General features: G+C 39.9%; 1 protein-coding gene across 1 annotated transcript in view; it reads left to right on the top strand.

The window, feature by feature from the left end:
- The window catches only part of LOC126194954 (lysosomal-trafficking regulator), a 304,398-nt gene that overhangs the window by 174,016 nt on the left and 109,915 nt on the right, over window positions 1-20,467 (top strand). Inside the window, exon 20 of the mRNA XM_049933343.1 lies at window positions 449-561. Within this exon, the coding sequence (XP_049789300.1) occupies window positions 449-561 (113 nt within the window). The remainder of the gene's footprint in view (window positions 1-448; window positions 562-20,467) is intronic.

Raw genomic sequence — 20,467 nt, 5'->3', positions numbered from 1 at the left:
GTAATGTTAATATGTAATGACAACCTGCATATTTTTACCAAAGACCAAAGTTTACAAATCGTCACTTGTTAAAATATTGTTGCTTGAAGAGCATGCCATGTGGACTGTGTGCTACTGACTATCTTCTGTTACATTCTCTGATAGTGGTGTCATCCAAGTTAATCACTCCCCAAACTAAATTAATCACTTTTCCTTTAAGGAGCTCCTTACTCCGAGCCTGATATCTACACATCCCAGTCCTCCCTCTGAGGAGAAATCCAGGAATGAATTAGAAATGAATATTGGATGGTACTGACACTCACTGAAGGAGGCTGACATGGACCCATAGCAAATTTTAAATTACAGTTTGATTTGTAATTTCTGTGATATATATAGTTTCTTGAGATTATTGTTTTTGCAGTTTTGAGGCTGCACGTTTGGAAGATACAATTGTACCTGTTGCTTGCAGATCGTGGCAGCTCGACCCAACTGAGGGGCCAGCTCGTGTAAGGAATCGCATGCAACGTTGCCACCTGGGAATGGACAGGCGGTATTTCTTACCAGCAGTACAGCGTCAGATGCGTAAGTCACAACATTCTTTCCAGATGCAATAGTATGTACTCTGTGTTTGGTATAAATTTGAATTTCTTCATGTGAATGTGCAGTGTTACTGTTGATAGTTCCATTTGTTTGGATCAGTTTGTGAAACGTAAATGTTTTTATGTTTGCATCTACACTCTGCAAACCTCTGTGAAGCACATGGCAGAGGGTACATCCCATTATATGAGTTATTATGGTTTCTTCCCGTTCCATACATGTGTGGAGTACAGGAAGAACGGTTGTTTGAATGCCTCTGTGCATGCTGTAATTAACCTAATCTTGTCATCACGATCCCTACATGAGCGATACTTAGGGGGTTGCAGTAAATTCCTAGAGTCATCATTTAAAGCCTGTTCCCAAAACTTCATAAGCAGGACTTCTTGGGATAGTTTACGTCTTTCTTCAGGAGTCTGCCAGTTCAGTTTCTTCAGCATGTCAGTGACACTCTCCCATTGGTCAGGCAAGCTTGTGACCATTTGTGCTGCCCCTCTCCGTATATGTTCAGTATTCACCATCAGTCCTATTTGGCAAGGGCCTCACACACATGAGCAATAGTATAGAATTAGCTCCATGAGATATTTGTAAGCAATCTTATTTGTAGACTAACTGTATTTTCCCAATATTCTACCAATAAACCAAAGTCTCCCACCTGTTTTACCCACAATTGAGAATATGTGATCATTCCGTTTCACATCCCTACAAAGTGTTACATGCAGGTATTTGTATGAGTCACCAGATTAAAACTGTGACTTATTAATATTATAGCTATAGAATACTACATATTTTGTTTGTTTGTTTTGTTTCATGAAGCGCGCAGTTTTATGTTTCTGAACATTTAAAGCAAGCTGCCAATCTTTGCACCACTTTGAAATCTGATCAAGATCTGACTGAATATTCATGCTGCTTCTTTCAGACAGTACTTCATTACAGACAATTGCATCACCTGAAAAAAAGTCTGAGGCTGCTATTAATATTGTCCACAAGAACATTAACATAAAACATGACTCTCAATTTGAGATAACATACTGCATCCTCTCTACCAAAAAGTCCTAAATCTAATAACAAATTTTGCTTGAAATACCCCATATGGTCGTACTTGTGATGGTAAGTGTGGGTGTGGTACTGAGTCAAATGCTATTCAGAAATCAAGAAATTCTGTGTTTACCTGACTGCCTTGATCCACAGCTTTCAGTATGGCATGGGAGAAAAGTGTGAGTTGGATGTTGCATGATCGACCTTTTTGGAATCCATGCTAGTTGGCATGGCGGAGGTCATTCTGTTTGAGGTACATCATAATGTTTGAGCTCAGAATATGTTCTACGGTTCTACAACAAATTGACATCAAGGATATTGGACAGTAGTTTTGTGGATCACTTCCACTACCCTTTTTGTAAATGAGTGTGATCTGTGCTTTCTTCCAACTGCTGGGCATGTTTTTTGTTCAAGGGATTTACAATATATTCTAGCTAGTGCAGCAGCAAATTCAGTATAGACTCTGATAGGGATCCATCGGCCCTGGAGATTTGTTGAGTTTTAATGATTTCAGCTGTTTCGTAATACCACTGACACTAATACTGATTTCATTCATCTTTTCAGTGCTACAAGGATGAAATTGGAGTAATTCTCCTGGGTTTTCGTTTGTGAAGGAAGGTTTGAAAATGGAGTTAAACATTTCAGCTTTTGCTTTACTATCCACAATTTTATCTGTGATTGACTGGACACTTAACTGTGGTGCTACTAACAGCCTTTACATGTGACCAGAATTTATTTGGGTTTTGTGAAAGATTGTTTGGCAATAGTCTGCTACAGTAGTCACGGAAGGCTTCATACATTGCTCTCTTGACAGCAAACTTGTTTCATTCATCATCTCTCTATCTGTAGCCCTATTAGGCAGTTGTCTTTGTTTCTTTAGAAGATTCTTTATAGGTATACCATAGAGGTTCTCTCCCATTATGTACTGTTCTACTGGATACGTATCTATCCAATGCGTGGTCAAATATTTATTTAACCTTGAGCCATAGCTTCGGTACATGCTCCTGTATTGAGCTAAAAGTTAGTTTCCTCAATGAGATATGGCACTACTGCTGCTGTTTTGTCTAGTTTACTGAACATATTTTCAGTACTCTGATAGAAGACCTGGCAGCACATATATATTAAGTTTTCACTGTTAGTGCCTCAGAAAGGTTGCTGAAGTGGCTGTCATGGTATTGTGCAAACAAGTTGCTTAGTGTATGTAGCAGTATGCCCAGGGTTTAATTTGTCATGCATACAACTGCTTGGTAAACTTATTTTTACTACTCATCTTTTAATTTACCTGTACATTTTGTGGGCATGCCATTCTTCACATGATGTATCTAGTGTCAAAACAAGCTACATCTGTAATGCATCAATATTTAAGTTATATTGTTTTGTGAAGTCTGATTCATAGTGAACCAATGTCTTTTAATTCAAGAATCAAACAATGGAAAATCCAGGATGTAATGTAATTCCATCAATTCAAGTTTTGATTTGGCTATCTTTTGTAAATATTGTGAAAAAGCCATTAAATGATGATAAAATGATATTGTAATTGCTGTTTTTCATAGCAATAAAAAAAAGCATTTGAACAGAAATTGGATACTAAGATTTCAAGAACATCAGAAAATTGGGGATTTGGGGGGGGGGGTATACAAATTAGGATAAAGAGAGACAGAAGCTAACTCGGGGAAGTTTAGTTTCAGTTCCACAGAAAAACGGGAACACGCCAGGCAATGTAACTCTACAACTTATCTTAAAACATAAATTTAAAAAAAGTCAAACCTATCTTTATGGTATTTGTAGTCTTAGAGAAAGCTTTTATCAATGTTGACAGGAACACACTCTCTGAAATTCTGAAACTAGCAGGGATAAAATACAGGCAACAAAAGGCTATTTATAACTTGTACAAAAACCAGACGGCAGTTACGAGAGTCGAAGGATGTGAAGGGGAAGAATAGTTAAGATGGTAGCAAGACAGGGTTGCAATCTCTCTCCAGTGTTATTCAATCTTTCTATTAAGCAAGCAGTAAATGAAACCAAAGAGAAATTTGGAAAGGAAAATTAAAGTTATGTGAGAAGAAATAAATAAAGTTGCAGTTTGCTGATGACATTGTAATTCTGTTGTAGTCAGCAAAGGAGTTGGAAGAGGAGATGAACAGAATGGATAGCATCTTGAAAAGAGATTATAAGATGAGTATCAGCGGAAGTAAAACAAGGGTAATGGAATACATGCAAATTAAATTAGGTAATGCTGAGAGAATAAGATTAGGAAATGAGACACTAAAAGTAATAGCTGAGTTTTGCTATTTGGGAAGACAAATAACTGATGATAACTGAAGTAGAGAGGGTATAAAATGCAGACTGACTATGACAAAGAAAGAATTTCTGTAGAAGAGGACTTTGTTAACATCAAATATAAATTTGTGTGTCAGGAAGTCTTTTAGGAAGGTGTTCGTCTGGAGTGTAACCATGTACAGAAGTGTGGCAGATGCGGTGCTGACCCGGCTCATGACATCATATTTCGAGGAGGAAGCTTTGGCATCATTAAAATGGAAACCTACTTGTTTTCTACATTATGTGGATGACATGCTCGTGATCTGGCCCCATGGAGGGGACAAGCTCCTAGACTTCCTTACACACCTAAACTCCATACATCCAAACATCAAATTCACTATGGAGACCGAAGCAGAAGGAAGATTACCATTCCTGGACATCATGTCAAAAGAAGAGCGGATGGCACCCTGGGCCATGGGGTATACAGGAATAAAACGCTCACTGACCTGTATTTGCAAGCGAATAACTGCCACCACCATGCGCAGAGGAATGGGATCTAAAAACTCTGGTGCACAGAGTCTGCTCCAAGAGCTGGAACACCTCAAAACTGTATTCCGGGAAAATGGGTACTCAGAATGGCATATCAGATGCGCTCTCCGTCCCACCTCTACAGTACAGCGTGTGGAGATGGAAGAAATCATGGAGAAAGAGAGAGCCACTGCGTATATACCGTATACTGGCACACTATCGGGGAAAATAGGACGAATATTAAGGAAACACCAAGTAGGACTGTCTTTTGCCCACCAAATAAAACTCGAGCATTATTGGGAAGTGTCAAAGATGATCTTGTTTTGCAGAAGGCCGGCATATACCAGATTCCGTGTGAATGTGGGAAGACTTATATTGACAGCAGTGCGCACCATCGAAGATCGTTGCCAAGAACATCAGAGGCACACTCCACCTGGGTACCCCAACAATTTGGCGGTCTCAGAGCATTGTTTGTCCGAAAATCACAAAATGGACTACCAACATACCAGAGTCTTGGCACAGACATCTAAATACTGGGACAGTGTCATTAGGGAGGCTATTGAAATTCGTACCAGGGACGTACTCATCAACCAAGATTGCGGCTACAGCCTCAGCAGGGCATGGGAACCAGTACTGAATCTAATTAAAAAGACACTCAGCAAAGGAAACGAACAGGCAACTAGGGCGGACGAGGCAATTACACCGAAGCCAGCACAGATGCCAACGCCAGCGTCTCACCGACCGCTGACGCGCGGGCACAGAACGTGGAGAGAGTGCCTCGTGAGGGGAGCGGATTTAAGATGGCTGCCTGCCTTCAGGAGCTCGGTTTGTCAGCACACCTGACGATGGCGACAACGATGATCACCAAAATTACTAGTGGATGGATAGTGTTCTGGTCACTGAGTGCTTTTAGTAATGAGCTTCCTAGAAACCTCTTTGCTAATCAGTGTCTCATATTGTGAAAATGAGTAACTTTCACGATTCCACAGATACTAGAAATACATCTTCTACAGGACACTGCAATATTGCTTCTAATGACAATGATGGATTCACATTAGTGAAGACAGTGTCCGGAGCAATGTTTCTGACGTCACATTCCTCATATCCCCAATGACAATGAAATATTCTCTGTTGTCAGTGTGTTTCCCATAGATTACACTTTTATGCCCTGAATTCCACCTTCACCTGTATTCACTATTACAGAAGCTGTGTTCCCCCGCCCATGGTTACTAATTGAAAAAAAAAAAGAAAGAAAGAAAACTTTACTATTATTTTTATTGTTGCTTTAGTGAAGATTTGCATGTTTAGATACACAGTTTCACAGTTCAGCTGATCAATTTGGATTGTTCATTTGTTTTTTCCTTTCCTCTCACAATATCCGATACAGTTAATGTGCTACTGATATTAATATTAAAGCGGACATACGTGAAGCATCTTCTAAATCTTTGGTACTTTTAATGTTAATACTAATGTATTTGATTTTAATCGTAATTTTATACTTGCAATTGAGAATCTCTATTTTAGAGAGAAATCATTTTGAATTTTAGGACCTCTCCTCCATCCACATAGTGTAGCAATATTCACTAACACTGCATGACTAATTCTAAAGTATCTTTCCAGTGTTCAGAGTCCATACCAAGTAGCCCCAACAACGAACGAATTAGAAGATGTGCTGCTAGAATTGTAAAAGGTCGTTGTAGCCCTTACAAAGGTGTAATGGCATCCAAGGAACTGAAGTGAGAACTCTTGGCAGAAAGACAACATTGTTTCCATGAAACCCTATCATAAATTTAGAGAACATGCATTCAGGCGAGGTTGTGACTGTTCAGCTGCCACTGATGCATACTCACATAGGGTTCCTGAGAATGAGGTAAGGGGGTTAGGATGCACACAGAGACATGTAGATAGTAATTTTTCCTTCACTCACTAGGTGAATGAAATGATAAAAAAATGATGATTAGTGCCCAAATTTCCACACAAATGCATGTTGTTTGCAAGTTTTGGCCATTTTTGGAGTAAATGCATATTTTGAAGATTTCATCGATATAATCGCATGAATTTAGACATTTGTAATGCACAGTGCATCATTTTTTGGGTTAGTGCATATATTGCACATTTTAATAAATATTTTTATCACATGAATTAATTTTGCAAATTTTGATGCAGTCTGTAAACTTCATTGTGAGCTCAAGCACCGTTGCTCCATTCGGTAGAAGTTGATATACTTCATGCCAATAAATTCAAATAAAAAAGGGCTCTATTGTTGTTAAGTGACACTACGTCCTATATCATGGAGGCCAGGAAAGCACATTACATGTTTTGCCCATGCGCTATATCGTGTAGCTGAAAGAGTGCATCTAAAATACGGCAATGTGAATACGGCGATCTCTTCCACAAATGAGGCAATTAGACAAACAAAAATACAAACACTTGATAATAACTCTTATAGAATTAAGTAATTCATATACTGCCTTTTTTCCCTATCAAAGATATTCTTGAAAGCATCTCTCCATGTTGCTGAATTTAGAGATGTACTGCCAGATTTGGCTTTGCCACTGTAATGTATTTTAATCAGATGGGTACCTGGAGCTGTGCTGTCATCTTTTAGTGTGATAATTTTGATGAATTTGGTAAGAGACGATAAAATGTGCAAATTTAATAAAGTTAACATGTGTTTGCTGCATTCTATTGAAAAACCTTAAGTTACTGCCCCCCTCCCCACATTCTATTGAAAACCCTTAAGTTACTTCCTCCTCCACTTTTGTTGTAGAAGGCTTTGAAGACCCTCTCACAGCTTGCATAAAAGACATGGAAGTGGCATTCAAGAGAACATGTTTGAAGCAGGACCTGATTTACATCAGATCAAATTTTTCACATTTGCCCGGCGCATTAATGAACATGGAAGCCAGGTGTGGCTGAAAAATCTTTGCAGTTATCCTAGGGAGAAGTTGGTCTTACAGCAAAAGATAAGATGAACAAAGTTATCATATCAAATTCCAATTCTGAGTTTATGAAGCTTGACAAAAAGTATTTCATGGAGTAAACTAAAAAGACTTTCAATTTGATCTACTTTGTCAGAAAGTCTTCACTTAGATATGCACCTGTCAGTTCTTGTGGTGTAGAAAGAACATTTCGTACAAACAAAATTTTCTGTCTGATAAATTCATGAGCCTAAGTCAAGACAATTTGGAGAAATTGGTTGCTGTTTGCTATTTCAGAAGAGAATAGAAATAAATATTGAACTGAATTTTGATACCACTTATTTTTATTGTTTTGATGCTTCATTGTGCATATTTAATGATGTGATATTACATGAATGCATGCATATTTTCTGATTTAATAGTGCACAAAAAATCCAGGCTTTACTGATGTTGGTATGGTCTACCCTCTGCTTTGTGCCGGCCGTTGTGGCCGAGCGGTTCTAGGCGCTTCAGTCTGGAACCACTGTAACGAAATCGCCGTAATGTCGAATTCGTTAAAGAATGATGAATAATAAATTTTATCTTTTTGCTTTTAAGTTAATTTTCTTTCGTGCGAACTTTGTTGTAGAACCGTTCTCTTATTTTCGTGTGGTAATAAAAAATTTTACTTTCTTAAGAATTACGTACATTTAAAGAAAAATATTACGTGCACTCATATTAACTGGATAATAATATTTAGTTGAGAATTGAGTCCTTTAGATCATTCGGCCTTGGCATACACTTTCCTGATGCAGTGGTTTTTTTTGTTAAATATTTTTACTGAATTTTATCCCGGCAATAGCCATAGAACACAAGATTATCTCTATCAGCAGAAAATGTTGTAATTATTGCCAAGCCGACATTTATCACTGATCAAACCTACTTCACTATGCATTTGAGTTATTTTAAAGAACCAAACTGTTTAAATTTCAGTGTTAACTAACATTAACTATCCGCCTACGAATGCACAAATGTATAATTAATTCAAATTTTATCAGCCACAGGATCACTGAAAAAAAAGAACAATTTCTTAATTCACGATTGATTTTTATGCATCTGTTCCCGATTTACGGGTTTGATAATTTTTTAAATGTGCCGCCTCTTCAGATCTGCGATTGTTGATCGCGGCACAGCCCAGCAACACCGCTAAAAAATGCTGAAAAATTCTTAAAGAAATTTTATAGATGACGTGGGCAAGCTAATTTACATAAATAATTCACACTTTTGATAAATACTGATATATTTAGCTCAAACAACAATTCAACTCACATTAATTCGTAACACATCGTCTAATGGCGGCTAAGTCCAGACGGAGACAAAAGACTTCTACACATTCGTTAAAAGCTTTTTCACAGCGTCCAACCTCAATCGCGTCTCATCAGACAAGACCAAAGAATACATAATGTTTAGTCCTTATATAGCATTTCCCGACTATTAACATTTCTTTGTAAATTGATTTCTGGCAAAATGCGATATCTCTGATACAGCAAATACTGACACATTTTACATTCACAAAATAAATACAGAAAAATTCCTATCCTAAATACAGAGAAATATTACAATAAAAATATAAGGAGAATAATTAATACCACATTAAGTAATATTTTTGTTCAATAATTACGATATATACAACTTGCCCAGAGCGGCGTATATGGTACAAATAAACTGTGAAAATGCCAGGGAACGTTACATTGCCCCCTGGCATCATTTGGCAAAGAGTTTTTACACTTTGACACAATGGTGCCAGTAACGTTCTTTATACTTCTGTATGTTTTACGGAATGGCTCTTTTATTTAGTCCCAGGGTTATATAAGTTCATGGCTCCCCCATTTGGGCGTAGGCAAACAGGAAACCTGGGCAAAACTGTGCCGGAGCCCAGCCATCCCAGTTGGTTTATAGTCAATATTGTCCTTTTAACAGTTATTCATTTGAATTAAATTAGCAGTGTGTCACAAACGGGGTTACACAATTACACAATATCACAGTCACATACAGTTCAATGGAAGGTTTTTTGTGTGTGATACTATTATTCTTGTGATACACTACAAGGTCACTTGTCCTAGGATATATCACTCACGGACGTACATAGTAAATGTTCAATGTTTATCGAAATGAAGTCATTAACATGTTATTCAGTTTATGTGAACATTTCAAAAAAGTCAATAATGTTGTATTTGGTGAGCGGTGCGGAGTGATTGTTGGGCGGCGCTCGACGCGGCGCGCTGACTCCGTGTAGGTCACCGCCCCCGGCGTTGACAGCTACGGCGCGGAGGGGCGTGGCTGTCTGGTCTGCTACGGGCTGCTGTGGCCGCTGCATATCTGATGTAGCCGGATGCGCGTTGGATATCAGCTCGCCCGTGCGACGTCTTCTCGCGGTGCTCCAGGAAACATGCAACAAGTTCACAAACAGTGTACTATCCTTATAGGCATTTTTCCTGCTGTGGGAAAGAACGCACACAGTTAGTGGTAGTTATTACTCAGTAGGCCTTCACTAGTCTGGTTTGCACAATGTTTCGTTGTCACAGTAACACTTTTATGGGCACACAATATTCTTCACCATGTCATGACTTGTCATTAGTCACACGCAAGTTTTCACCTTAGGACAAAATCAAAATGTATTTCTGTAGTCAATGCGCTTTCCTAGCGTCCCTTGACACACAAAGAGTTAAAGTTTGACACTAACTTGATCACCTTCCGTTATCGGTTCACTGTTCGTGTCGTGCTAGTTCCTTGTCCACTTGCACACACGGTGATGATACAGGTTTTTATTACTTATACACAACTACTCCGTGACGTGTTGCTGCAGGTTTAACAGTCACTGTCTGTCTCTGCCGCACAATACTGCACTTTTGTTAAAGTTCCTTTATTTCTATTTACAATTTCCGCTGCTCAATTTTGTTTGTAACAGCACATTCGTAACTCTTTACCAAGGTGTGAGATTTGCGTACATGGTAACAATTACTCAAAATTCGTATTAGTTTGCCCATAGTCATCTATATTCGTGTTCGATTAGATTTTATTTGTGCATTCCAGCCGGATTCAGGCATATTGTTCAATAACTCCTTTGTACTCATGTCACACTTTACTATTAACGTCCTACGTAACTACAGTGTAGTCTCTGTAGGCAAAAATTTACTTGGACTGTATCTGGCTAGCTCCTTTTAACTGATTGAATATGCACATGCTTCAATTGAAGCTTCTTTGTGCGTAACTTTGCGTTACATTAATTTACAACAAGGTTGCCTCCCGTGGTGCCCTCGGGTCACTACTGGGCGCATTATTTTCTCTGATAATATTGGTGAGATAATAAAGTTCTCAGGGCCTCATATTACTGATATTATTCTGGGTTCGGATCTGTCAATCTGACAGCTACACATATATACATACATACACATAATAGAAAAGATTGTGCCAAGAAATATTTCAAATTTGACACACATATTGGAAATTATGTAATACACTAACTAATCCTTACTAAAATGTTCTTCTTGACTGAACTTTGTCACAGCTTAACACTACAAATAATTGCACTAATCAGATTATCTGTGCAAACATTTAGAGCATGTTTTAGATAACACAAATTAAAAGAGTACATAACACAAATATCCATACACATGAGAAAGTCAATCATATTCTTATAACTAAACACTTCTACACTAGTACACATTATCTCTAAAGATCACACATCATTAATGTTCATTTTACAAAAGAGTGGTGTCCACATAGGACTATTAGTCTTTTGCTGTAGGAATACTTTTACATCCTTACACGAATCCAGTCCCCGTACTCTCCGTGAGTGGGGATCTGCTGAGAGATAGCTACTATTTCCTTCTTGGACTAAGGAATGGAGTATGAGGCTCGACAGTAAGTTTTGTGAGGCTTTACCTCGATATTGTACTGATATCCCTTAACAAATCTGTATAATTAAATAATAACTGTACCAAATCCTGCTGTTGCATAGAATTCAAATTTTCGGACTGTGACACTTTGTTCACTAATGCGTCCATATTCGCTTTTGATTGATCAACTTGTATGTCAGGATAATAGAGATCCTGTCCTAGACAATGATTGTCTAAATGTAGTATCGACTGATTCCTACATTTTATATTAATAGCATTACATTTAGGTACAGGTACCTCTCCGAATCTGAGCATGGACAATTCTATTCTCCTACCAGCATTCATCAAACTTAATTTTCCACGAGAAAGGTCGATTATTGCGTCCCTTTCTCTTAAAAAATCTACCCCCAAAATGCAGGCTACTTTTAAACCCTTTACTACCAGGAATGAGCTCGCTATGGCTTCTTCCCCTATATACATCTCTACCCGCACTTGGAGTTTAATTATTTGTCGCTGTGCACTTATGGCTCCAGTGACTTTACAATTATTCACGGGAAAAGTCAGCATACGCCTTTCCTTCCCCAGTACCTTGAATAAGTCCATACTCATAACACTGACAGTAGCACCTGTATCTACAACCGCTTGCACATCAATATTGTTAATTTTGATCTCTATTATCGCTTGTACTTTGTCTTTGTGTTCCTTTATGCACGTGGATGGTTCAGTTATTAGTTCGTCTCCCATCTGTACCCCGTCATTATACCTAAGGATACAGATTTTGTTCGGCGTTTTGTTCTGTGTCGGGCTGCTCTCACTCCAAACCTCAGCCGACGATGGAGAGCGTATCTCGGCTGCATCTAGTTTGTTGAATTATTGCTAGTGGATGGGCGTGGCTGCTCTGTGTCACTGACCTCCACTATGTGCACGTTGTGTTGCGTCGGCCGCCACGGTTGCGCAACTGGCGCATTTTGTGGTGGCGGTCGGTTATTGTCATATCTATCACTGTTTTGCCGGTCCGGACTGGGCCTCTGGTTCTGTGGCCAAGTTCGGTTTGCATCATTATAAGTATTAGTGTTGTACGGCCCCCTGGCATTTTTCCATCTATGATTGCTTGGTGGGCTTGTTTCATACCGGTCATCGAACCTCCTCTTTCGGTCATTATTCACCGGCGGACTATTGCCATTCCGGTCTCTACCCCTATTTCCGTTTTGTGCATACTCTTGTCTCCTATTATTACCTCCGCCGTTTCGATTACTTGGTGGAGGCGTGTTATTTCTACCATTTCTATAACCGTTTCCGTTATTTCTAGCCTGTTCAGAGGCTGCCTTAACGTCCTCCTGAATCAGGTCAATTGAGTCCAGAACAGACAAGAAATGTTCCATATCATTTTCAGGCACGTGTATAAGCTTTTCCTTTACATGTATCGGCAAGTGTGATTTCAAAAGTCTGATCAAATCCCGGGATGAAATCTGTTCGTCCCAGTAACGGGTCTTGTTAATGTACTTCTCAAAATATTTTCGCAAATTTCCTAGTCGTGGAGAATACGGCTCTGGATTATATATCTCCTTCCGTAATCTCTCTTGAATACATGTTGACCAATATTTGGCCAAGAATGCCCTTTCGAATTGCTCATATGTATCACAACTGTCAGCTGCTTCGGTTGCCCATAATGCAGCATCTCCTTGTATGTATGACATAACAAACTGTATTTTCTGGGTATGACTCCAAACGCTAGGCAAAATGTTTCTAAATCCCTTGATAAACACTACAGGGTGAACAGATTTCTTCTCCGTTGTAAAGATCTGAAACTGTCGGTTCCTAATCAGACTTTCTTCAATCACTACTTTGGAATGACATTTATTTGTTCCACTTACATTGGTTGCCTGTTCTGTCTCGCAGTCGCAATTTTTTACTGCAGTATTTATATGTCTATCATTGTTGGACCTGCCTGGCGTGACATACGCCTGTGCCTCGTCCTGCCGCAAGCTAAGTTCCATCTCGGCAAGACGCCGGTCCACACTCCGCTGCCACAGCGGAATGTCCTTTTGCACAATCTTTTTAAGATTTTGCACATCCGCTTTTGAGTCCACTTCTCTGGCCTCAATTGCGGCGTGCACTTTCTCATCTATTTCCTTTGTGAATTTACTTTCTGCTTTGTGCACTTGTTCGGTCACTTTGTCCTCAATTACTTGAGTTGTGTCAAGTTCTAGTTGTTCTACCCTATTAGTCAAGACACTGATCTCCTCTACGATATTGGCATTAGCCACTTGAATACTGTCTACTCTTTCGCTTAATTCTTGCACCGTTTTGGGTATGGTTTCATATTTTTGTTTCAAACTAACAATCTCACTTTGCATAACTTCTAAAGTTTGCATCAACTGTAAGTCCCTCTCATGCAGGCGTCGGTCACGCTCTGCTTGTTTAGCTTCACGTTCTCTATCGCGCTCTGCTTGTTTGGCATCACGTTCTTTATCGCGCTCTGCTTGTTTACTTGCAAATTCAGCTTGGAAATTGAGCATACGCTCGAACATAACTCTTAATGATTGCACTTCTGACATCACACCACTCTCTGGTCCGTGTCCAGTGCTTGCAGATTGCACAGCATTTCCGCTATCAACTGAATCACTGGGTGGCAGTGGCAACATTTCTTGCCCTTCTGCCCCCAGATTCTCACATTGTACTTCCTGAACTACGTCACTAACATTACTTTGTGTCCCACTTTCCAACTCGGTATCACTACTTACTGACTGTTGCTCATTATCCATATTGATATCTTTCTGACTACGCAGTCTAACCATAGTAAGCAAATGAAATAAAATCTGAACTAAATATCCTAACACTCAGGTTTCACTGACATAATCACACAAGAAATGGACATTAACTAATACACACTTACTATATACTACAATGACTAACTACTTAAACGTCCTGTTATTTTAAAACAAAGCACTAACAACAAGCACACCACTAATGATCCGAGAACACTGCACTGAGGCTACCTTACTACCCACAGGACAACTACAATGTAGCTTTACCTTTTGGTGATCTATCTTGGGTGCAGCTGCCCCCTGATATTGTGGTAGGTAATTAATTTTTCGAAATAATGAGCTCTCTTCTTCAGCTTGCCTCTGGATACATAGTGTTCTCATGCAAAAAATCATACACAGGTATTACCACACAATATTGGTTATGAAATACATACAATACATAGAAAAATTATTAAATGTTCTCCAACAAAGTTCGACTATATTAATTCCCTAGTTATCTCACGGGTATTTAGTGGCCACTGCATATTCGGGCCCCACGTTGGGCGCCAATTGTAACGAAATCGCCGTAATGTCGAATTCGTTAAAGAATGATGAATAATAAATTTTATCTTTTTGCTTTTAAGTTAATTTTCTTTCGTGCGAACTTTGTTGTAGAACCGTTCTCTTATTTTCGTGTGGTAATAAAAAATTTTACTTTCTTAAGAATTACGTACATTTAAAGAAAAATATTACGTGCACTCATATTAACTGGATAATAATATTTAGTTGAGAATTGAGTCCTTTAGATCATTCGGCCTTGGCATACACTTTCCTGATGCAGTGGTTTTTTTTGTTAAATATTTTTACTGAATTTTATCCCGGCAATAGCCATAGAACACAAGATTATCTCTATCAGCAGAAAATGTTGTAATTATTGCCAAGCCGACATTTATCACTGATCAAACCTACTTCACTATGCATTTGAGTTATTTTAAAGAACCAAACTGTTTAAATTTCAGTGTTAACTAACATTAACTATCCGCCTACGAATGCACAAACGTATAATTAATTCAAATTTTATCAGCCACAGGATCACTGAAAAAAAAGAACAATTTCTTAATTCACGATTGATTTTTATGCATCTGTTCCCGATTTACGGGTTTGATAATTTTTTAAATGTGCCGCCTCTTCAGATCTGCGATTGTTGATCGCGGCACAGCCCAGCAACACCGCTAAAAAATGCTGAAAAATTCTTAAAGAAATTTTATAGATGACGTGGGCAAGCTAATTTACATAAATAATTCACACTTTTGATAAATACTGATATATTTAGCTCAAACAACAATTCAACTCACATTAATTCGTAACACATCGTCTAATGGCGGCTAAGTCCAGACGGAGACAAAAGACTTCTACACATTCGTTAAAAGCTTTTTCACAGCGTCCAACCTCAATCGCGTCTCATCAGACAAGACCAAAGAATACATAATGTTTAGTCCTTATATAGCATTTCCCGACTATTAACATTTCTTTGTAAATTGATTTCTGGCAAAATGCGATATCTCTGATACAGCAAATACTGACACATTTTACATTCACAAAATAAATACAGAAAAATTCCTATCCTAAATACAGAGAAATATTACAATAAAAATATAAGGAGAATAATTAATACCACATTAAGTAATATTTTTGTTCAATAATTACGATATATACAACTTGCCCAGAGCGGCGTATATGGTACAAATAAACTGTGAAAATGCCAGGGAACGTTACACACGCGACCGCTACAGTCGCAGGTTCGAATCCTGCCAGGGGCATGGATGTGTGTGATGTCCTTAGGTTCGGTAGGTTTAAGTAGTTCTAATTTCTAGGGGACTGATGACCTCTGATTTTAAATCCATAGTGCTCAGAGCCATTTGAACCTCTGCTTTGTGCCGTAAAGTGGCTTGCAGAACATAACATATACATGGATGTAGATAATACAGTCCCAAAGGTGATCTGGATTATTGCACTGGAATTAAATGACAATTTTAGTAATAAATTTCATTGAATATATAATACAGTCAGTGTCAGTGGAAATCGTGCAATGCCAAAGGTGATTTGGATTACTGCGCAGGAATTAAATGACAATGTTGGTGATAAATTTCATTTGATATATAATATAGTCAAAGTCTTTGTGGGAATCATTCTCATTAACCCTCTGGCTGCTGCAGATGTGCTCACCATGTGCCAAGCTGAGCAATGCATCATTGTGGCCCAATGCAGACAACTGTGCTAAGTAGCCTGCATCTGAGCTTCTACTGTTGGCCAGGGCTGCCCGAGTGACCTGCCTCATTGTATGCTGAATATTTATGGAGCCCCTTCTATGATGTCTCCTTCTGTCCCTCTAAGATTTGCCCTTGCTGACAGGAACATTATTGTGGTTATGAAACTTAGTTTCTGACTTTGAAGCTTGTCTGTGATTAACAGTTGTTATAAATCCACAGAGATTAAAATATGACACTACCTTCAGTAGTTTTGGCAGCCTGTGTCAATAGTTATGTGTCTCTTTAAATATACATCATTAGTTCGCTGTTCCTTTGTGATGCATATGAACTTAATTTTTTATATGACATTTATTTATCTTTATTGCACATTTATAAAATGGTGACTGGTTTCAGATGTTAGAGGAATTGTCCTCACATCTAAAACTCAGAGAAAAAATATTGTCCAAAAAAAGTGTATTTACATTAAATATGTACTATACAAGAAGAAAAGAAAGTGACAGAGAACATATCCTCAAAATTTCATTTTGTGAGTAACTTATCTCATGTACTACAAACATGTACTGCGTCGTGAGAACTACGGTGTGTTTTGTGATGCTACTATTTAAGATGGAGACAAAAACACATCTTCTAGAGGGCACACAAAAGAATGCACAGTTTCATGATCGAATTTATCACACAAACAGAAAATTATACATAATAAAAGACTTACCTTAATGATAATCATAAAATATAGGAAGAGTTTATTAGAAGGTATAGACTACATATTCTAAATGTGCAGCTGCCATTTGATAATGGAAAGATATGCATCAGTAAATTATGAAGTAATTAAGCAAATAAAATGCAAGCTACTAAATGACAGGGGGACACGTTGCATCACCACTGATTTCATTGCAGCTACCTGGAGTCTTTTTCTTAAGTTGCACTCCAACTTCTTGTCATCTTGAGTCACTGGTATCTTGTGGACGAGCACAGATGGGTCATGCGGAAGCGATCCCACTGTCTTCTTGGTTTTACATGAGGTAGTAACTGTCAGAGTGACTCCTTGTTTCTGTATAGTGATGCATTATACTTTAGCACAAATGATGTCAAAATATCAAGATCATTAATGCATCTCCTTAAAAATTCCAAAATACTCTTTCTAGATAAACTCACTCTGTTCAGTTTAAAATCTGTTTAAGAAAGCACTTTTTGTTGCTTAAGAATTCCATTTCCTTTAGCTCATCGAGCAGTCTTTCCTTGGTTGCTATATGTGGGATATTCACGTTCTGTTCAGTGTTTGTTGTAGAGTGTTTACTTTCAGCATCGTGTGTAATGATATATTGCCTCTTGATCCTTTTTGTTATTCCATGGGACCGAGTTCAGTTCTTGTATGATCCTCTTGTCCGTGCCCTGTTTTATTATTTATGTCATTTTTACTTTTTTCATTTGATGGTATCATAATTCCCAGATGCTTAAGACTTACATTCCCTTGTCTTACTGGCTCCAGTCTCTGGATCCTCTATGGTATTTGAGAGTGGAACGGTAGAGAGACAGCTTGAAGGTGGTTCATTGAACCCTCTGCCAGGCACTTTATTGTGATTAGCAGAGTAATCACGTAGATGTAGATAAGCAATGAAACGTGGTACGTCATCTCTTGCTGGTGGCCCGCTGCCAGAAATCTCTAAGCGGTTGAGGTCTACCTTTAATTCTAAGAAATACAACCACCAATCGTTCCCCTACCTGGCCACACCATGGGAGGAACGCCGGGCTAAGGATGGCAGCGAAGCTTATTCTCCCTGGTACCTGGTATGTATAACTGATGGGGAATCCTTTGTGTCCATGAAGCCTCAGTTCTTTGTAGATCATGTAGAAGACAAGTTTGGGGAGGTGTAAGGCTTATCCAAAATGCGATCTGGGTCAGTCTTGATAAAAGCAGCATCCTCTGTCCAGTCACGGACATTACTCTCTTGTGACAACCTGGGGGAGGTTTCTGTTACTGTCATGCCCCATAAGAGCTTAAATTTGGGCCAGGGTATTATCTTCCACAGTGATCTTCTTTTGCAGTCCAATAACAAGCTGCACGCCAAGTTAGAGCAATGAGGTGTCCATTTCGTCTGGCACGTCCACCAGGGTCCGAGCGATAATCAGTTTGCCACCGGTGCCTTCATCTTGACCTTCGAGTGTGACACATTACCTGAGAAGGTGAAGGTGATGGTCTACCGCTGTGATGTCAAGCCGTATATCCCTCTCCCAATGCAGTGCTTTAAGTGTTGGAGGTTAGGCCATGTCTTCCCGCTGTACTTCCAGCTTCGTATGTCGAGATTTTGGTCGTCCATCACATCCCAATACTTCTACATCTACATCTACATCTACATGTGCTCTGCCTCTCATCTGTGTCAACTGTGGAGAGCACCATTCCCCTTGCTCGCCAGACTGTATGATTCTACAGAAGGAAAGGAAAATAATGGAATACAAGACCCTGGACTGACTGACCCATACCGAGGCTAAAAGGAAATTTGAAAGGCTCCATCCTGTGTGCGTGACTACATCTTAAGCCGCCACTATCACTACTGTTACAGCCCCATCCGTTGCATAAACCAACCAAGCTCTCAGAGCCGTAAGACTACACCTGCCCCCTTGACGGTGGGGGGCACTTCCCTCCCTGTTGATTCCGCACCACCTACCTTGGGAGCAGCACCCCCCCCCCCCCCCCCCCCAACCATCAGAGACATCAGTCCACACTTCTAATCCGGAGAAGTGTAAGTCTTCATCTGCTTCTCTCGCTCAGAAGGGGTCCCTTGGGTCACTCCCTTCCTAGGTTCCTACCAGTGGCAAAGCAGCCACAGGTAGCTGGTCATAGGGCTTCACAGTCCTCCTCAGTCCCGGCTGAATCAAAGAAGCCCTCCCAGCTAGAGCACCCCAAGGAACAGTGAGAAATCGAAACTGAAGACCCCCAAGAACAAGGAAATTGCGGTGGCACCCACACCACCACTACCTACAAGCTCTGCGTCTGAGGATGAGGTGGAGATTCTGGCGTCCGCTGAGGACCTAGATCTCACCGGACCCTCAGACACAATGGATATTGACTCCTCAGGAAATTAGATGGTTGCAGTACGTGACCCTGAAGCGTAAACCGCCTCAATGAATGATCATTGCCTTCCCAACCTCACGATAGTACCATCGTCCAGTGGAATTGCGGCAGTTTTTTCCACCTCCTTGCTGAGCTCCGACAACTTATCAGCCTTCACCCTTTCATCTGCTTTGCTCTCCAGGAAACTTGGTTTCCAGCAATGCGAACCCCTGCGCTCCGTGGCTATCAGGGTTATTATAAGAATCGGTCAGCTTATGCGAGGATATCTGATGGAGTCTGTGTCTATGTCCTTAACTCTCTTTACAGCGAGTGTGTACCTCTTCAAACACCTTTAGAGGCTGTCGCTGTTCGGGTGTGGATGACTCAGGCTATTACTGTCTGCAGTCTCTATCTTCCACTGAATAGTGATGTCCCACAGCATGTATTGGCTGCGCTGATAGCCCAACTGCCGCCACCTTTTCTGTTACTGGGTGACTTTAACACCCATAACTCTTTGTGGGGTGGACTGGTGCCAACAAGCCAAGGCACTGTTGTTGACAAAGTGTTGGCACAGCTCAACCTTTCTCTCTTAAATAATAGTGCCTCCACACATTTCAGTGTGGGCGCATGGGGCGTACTCAGCTATCGACCTTTCGGTCTGCAGCCCTGGCCTTCTACTGTTTGTCTAATGGAGTGTGCATGATGACTTGTGCGGTAGTGACCATTTTCCAATCATTCTGTCACTGCCATAGCATCACTCTTCTGGGTGCCTTCCCAGATGGGCTTTCAATAAGGCCTCCATTGCCACTGTTGAGCCTCTTTCTCATGACCCATTGATGTGGTGGTTCACACGATAATCACCAGCATAGTTTCTGCAGCAGAATCTGCAATTCCTTGTTCTTATGGGTCCCCTCAGCGGAAGACTGTGCCTTGGTGGTCACTGGAGATCGCTGAGGCGATTTGAGATTGCCGGCAGGCCCTCCAACTTCATAAGCAGCACCAATCACTGGAACACCTGATTACCTTTAAGTGGCTCCATGCCCAAACCCGATGCCTTATTACTGACAGAAGCAGGAGTGCTGAGAAAGGTATGCCTCCACCATTGGCATCTGTACCTCTCCATCGCAGATTTGGACCAAGATTAGGCGACTATGGATATCAGTGCACCTGGGCTTTCCCTTAATGGAGCAGTCTGTACTGAATC

The sequence above is a fragment of the Schistocerca nitens genome, chromosome 7, assembly GCF_023898315.1.
Source record: "Schistocerca nitens isolate TAMUIC-IGC-003100 chromosome 7, iqSchNite1.1, whole genome shotgun sequence".
In the NCBI taxonomy this organism is placed as follows: Eukaryota; Metazoa; Arthropoda; class Insecta; order Orthoptera; family Acrididae; genus Schistocerca; species Schistocerca nitens.
Note: the sequence above shows the minus strand (reverse complement) of the source record. Positions and strands in the feature narration are given on the sequence as shown.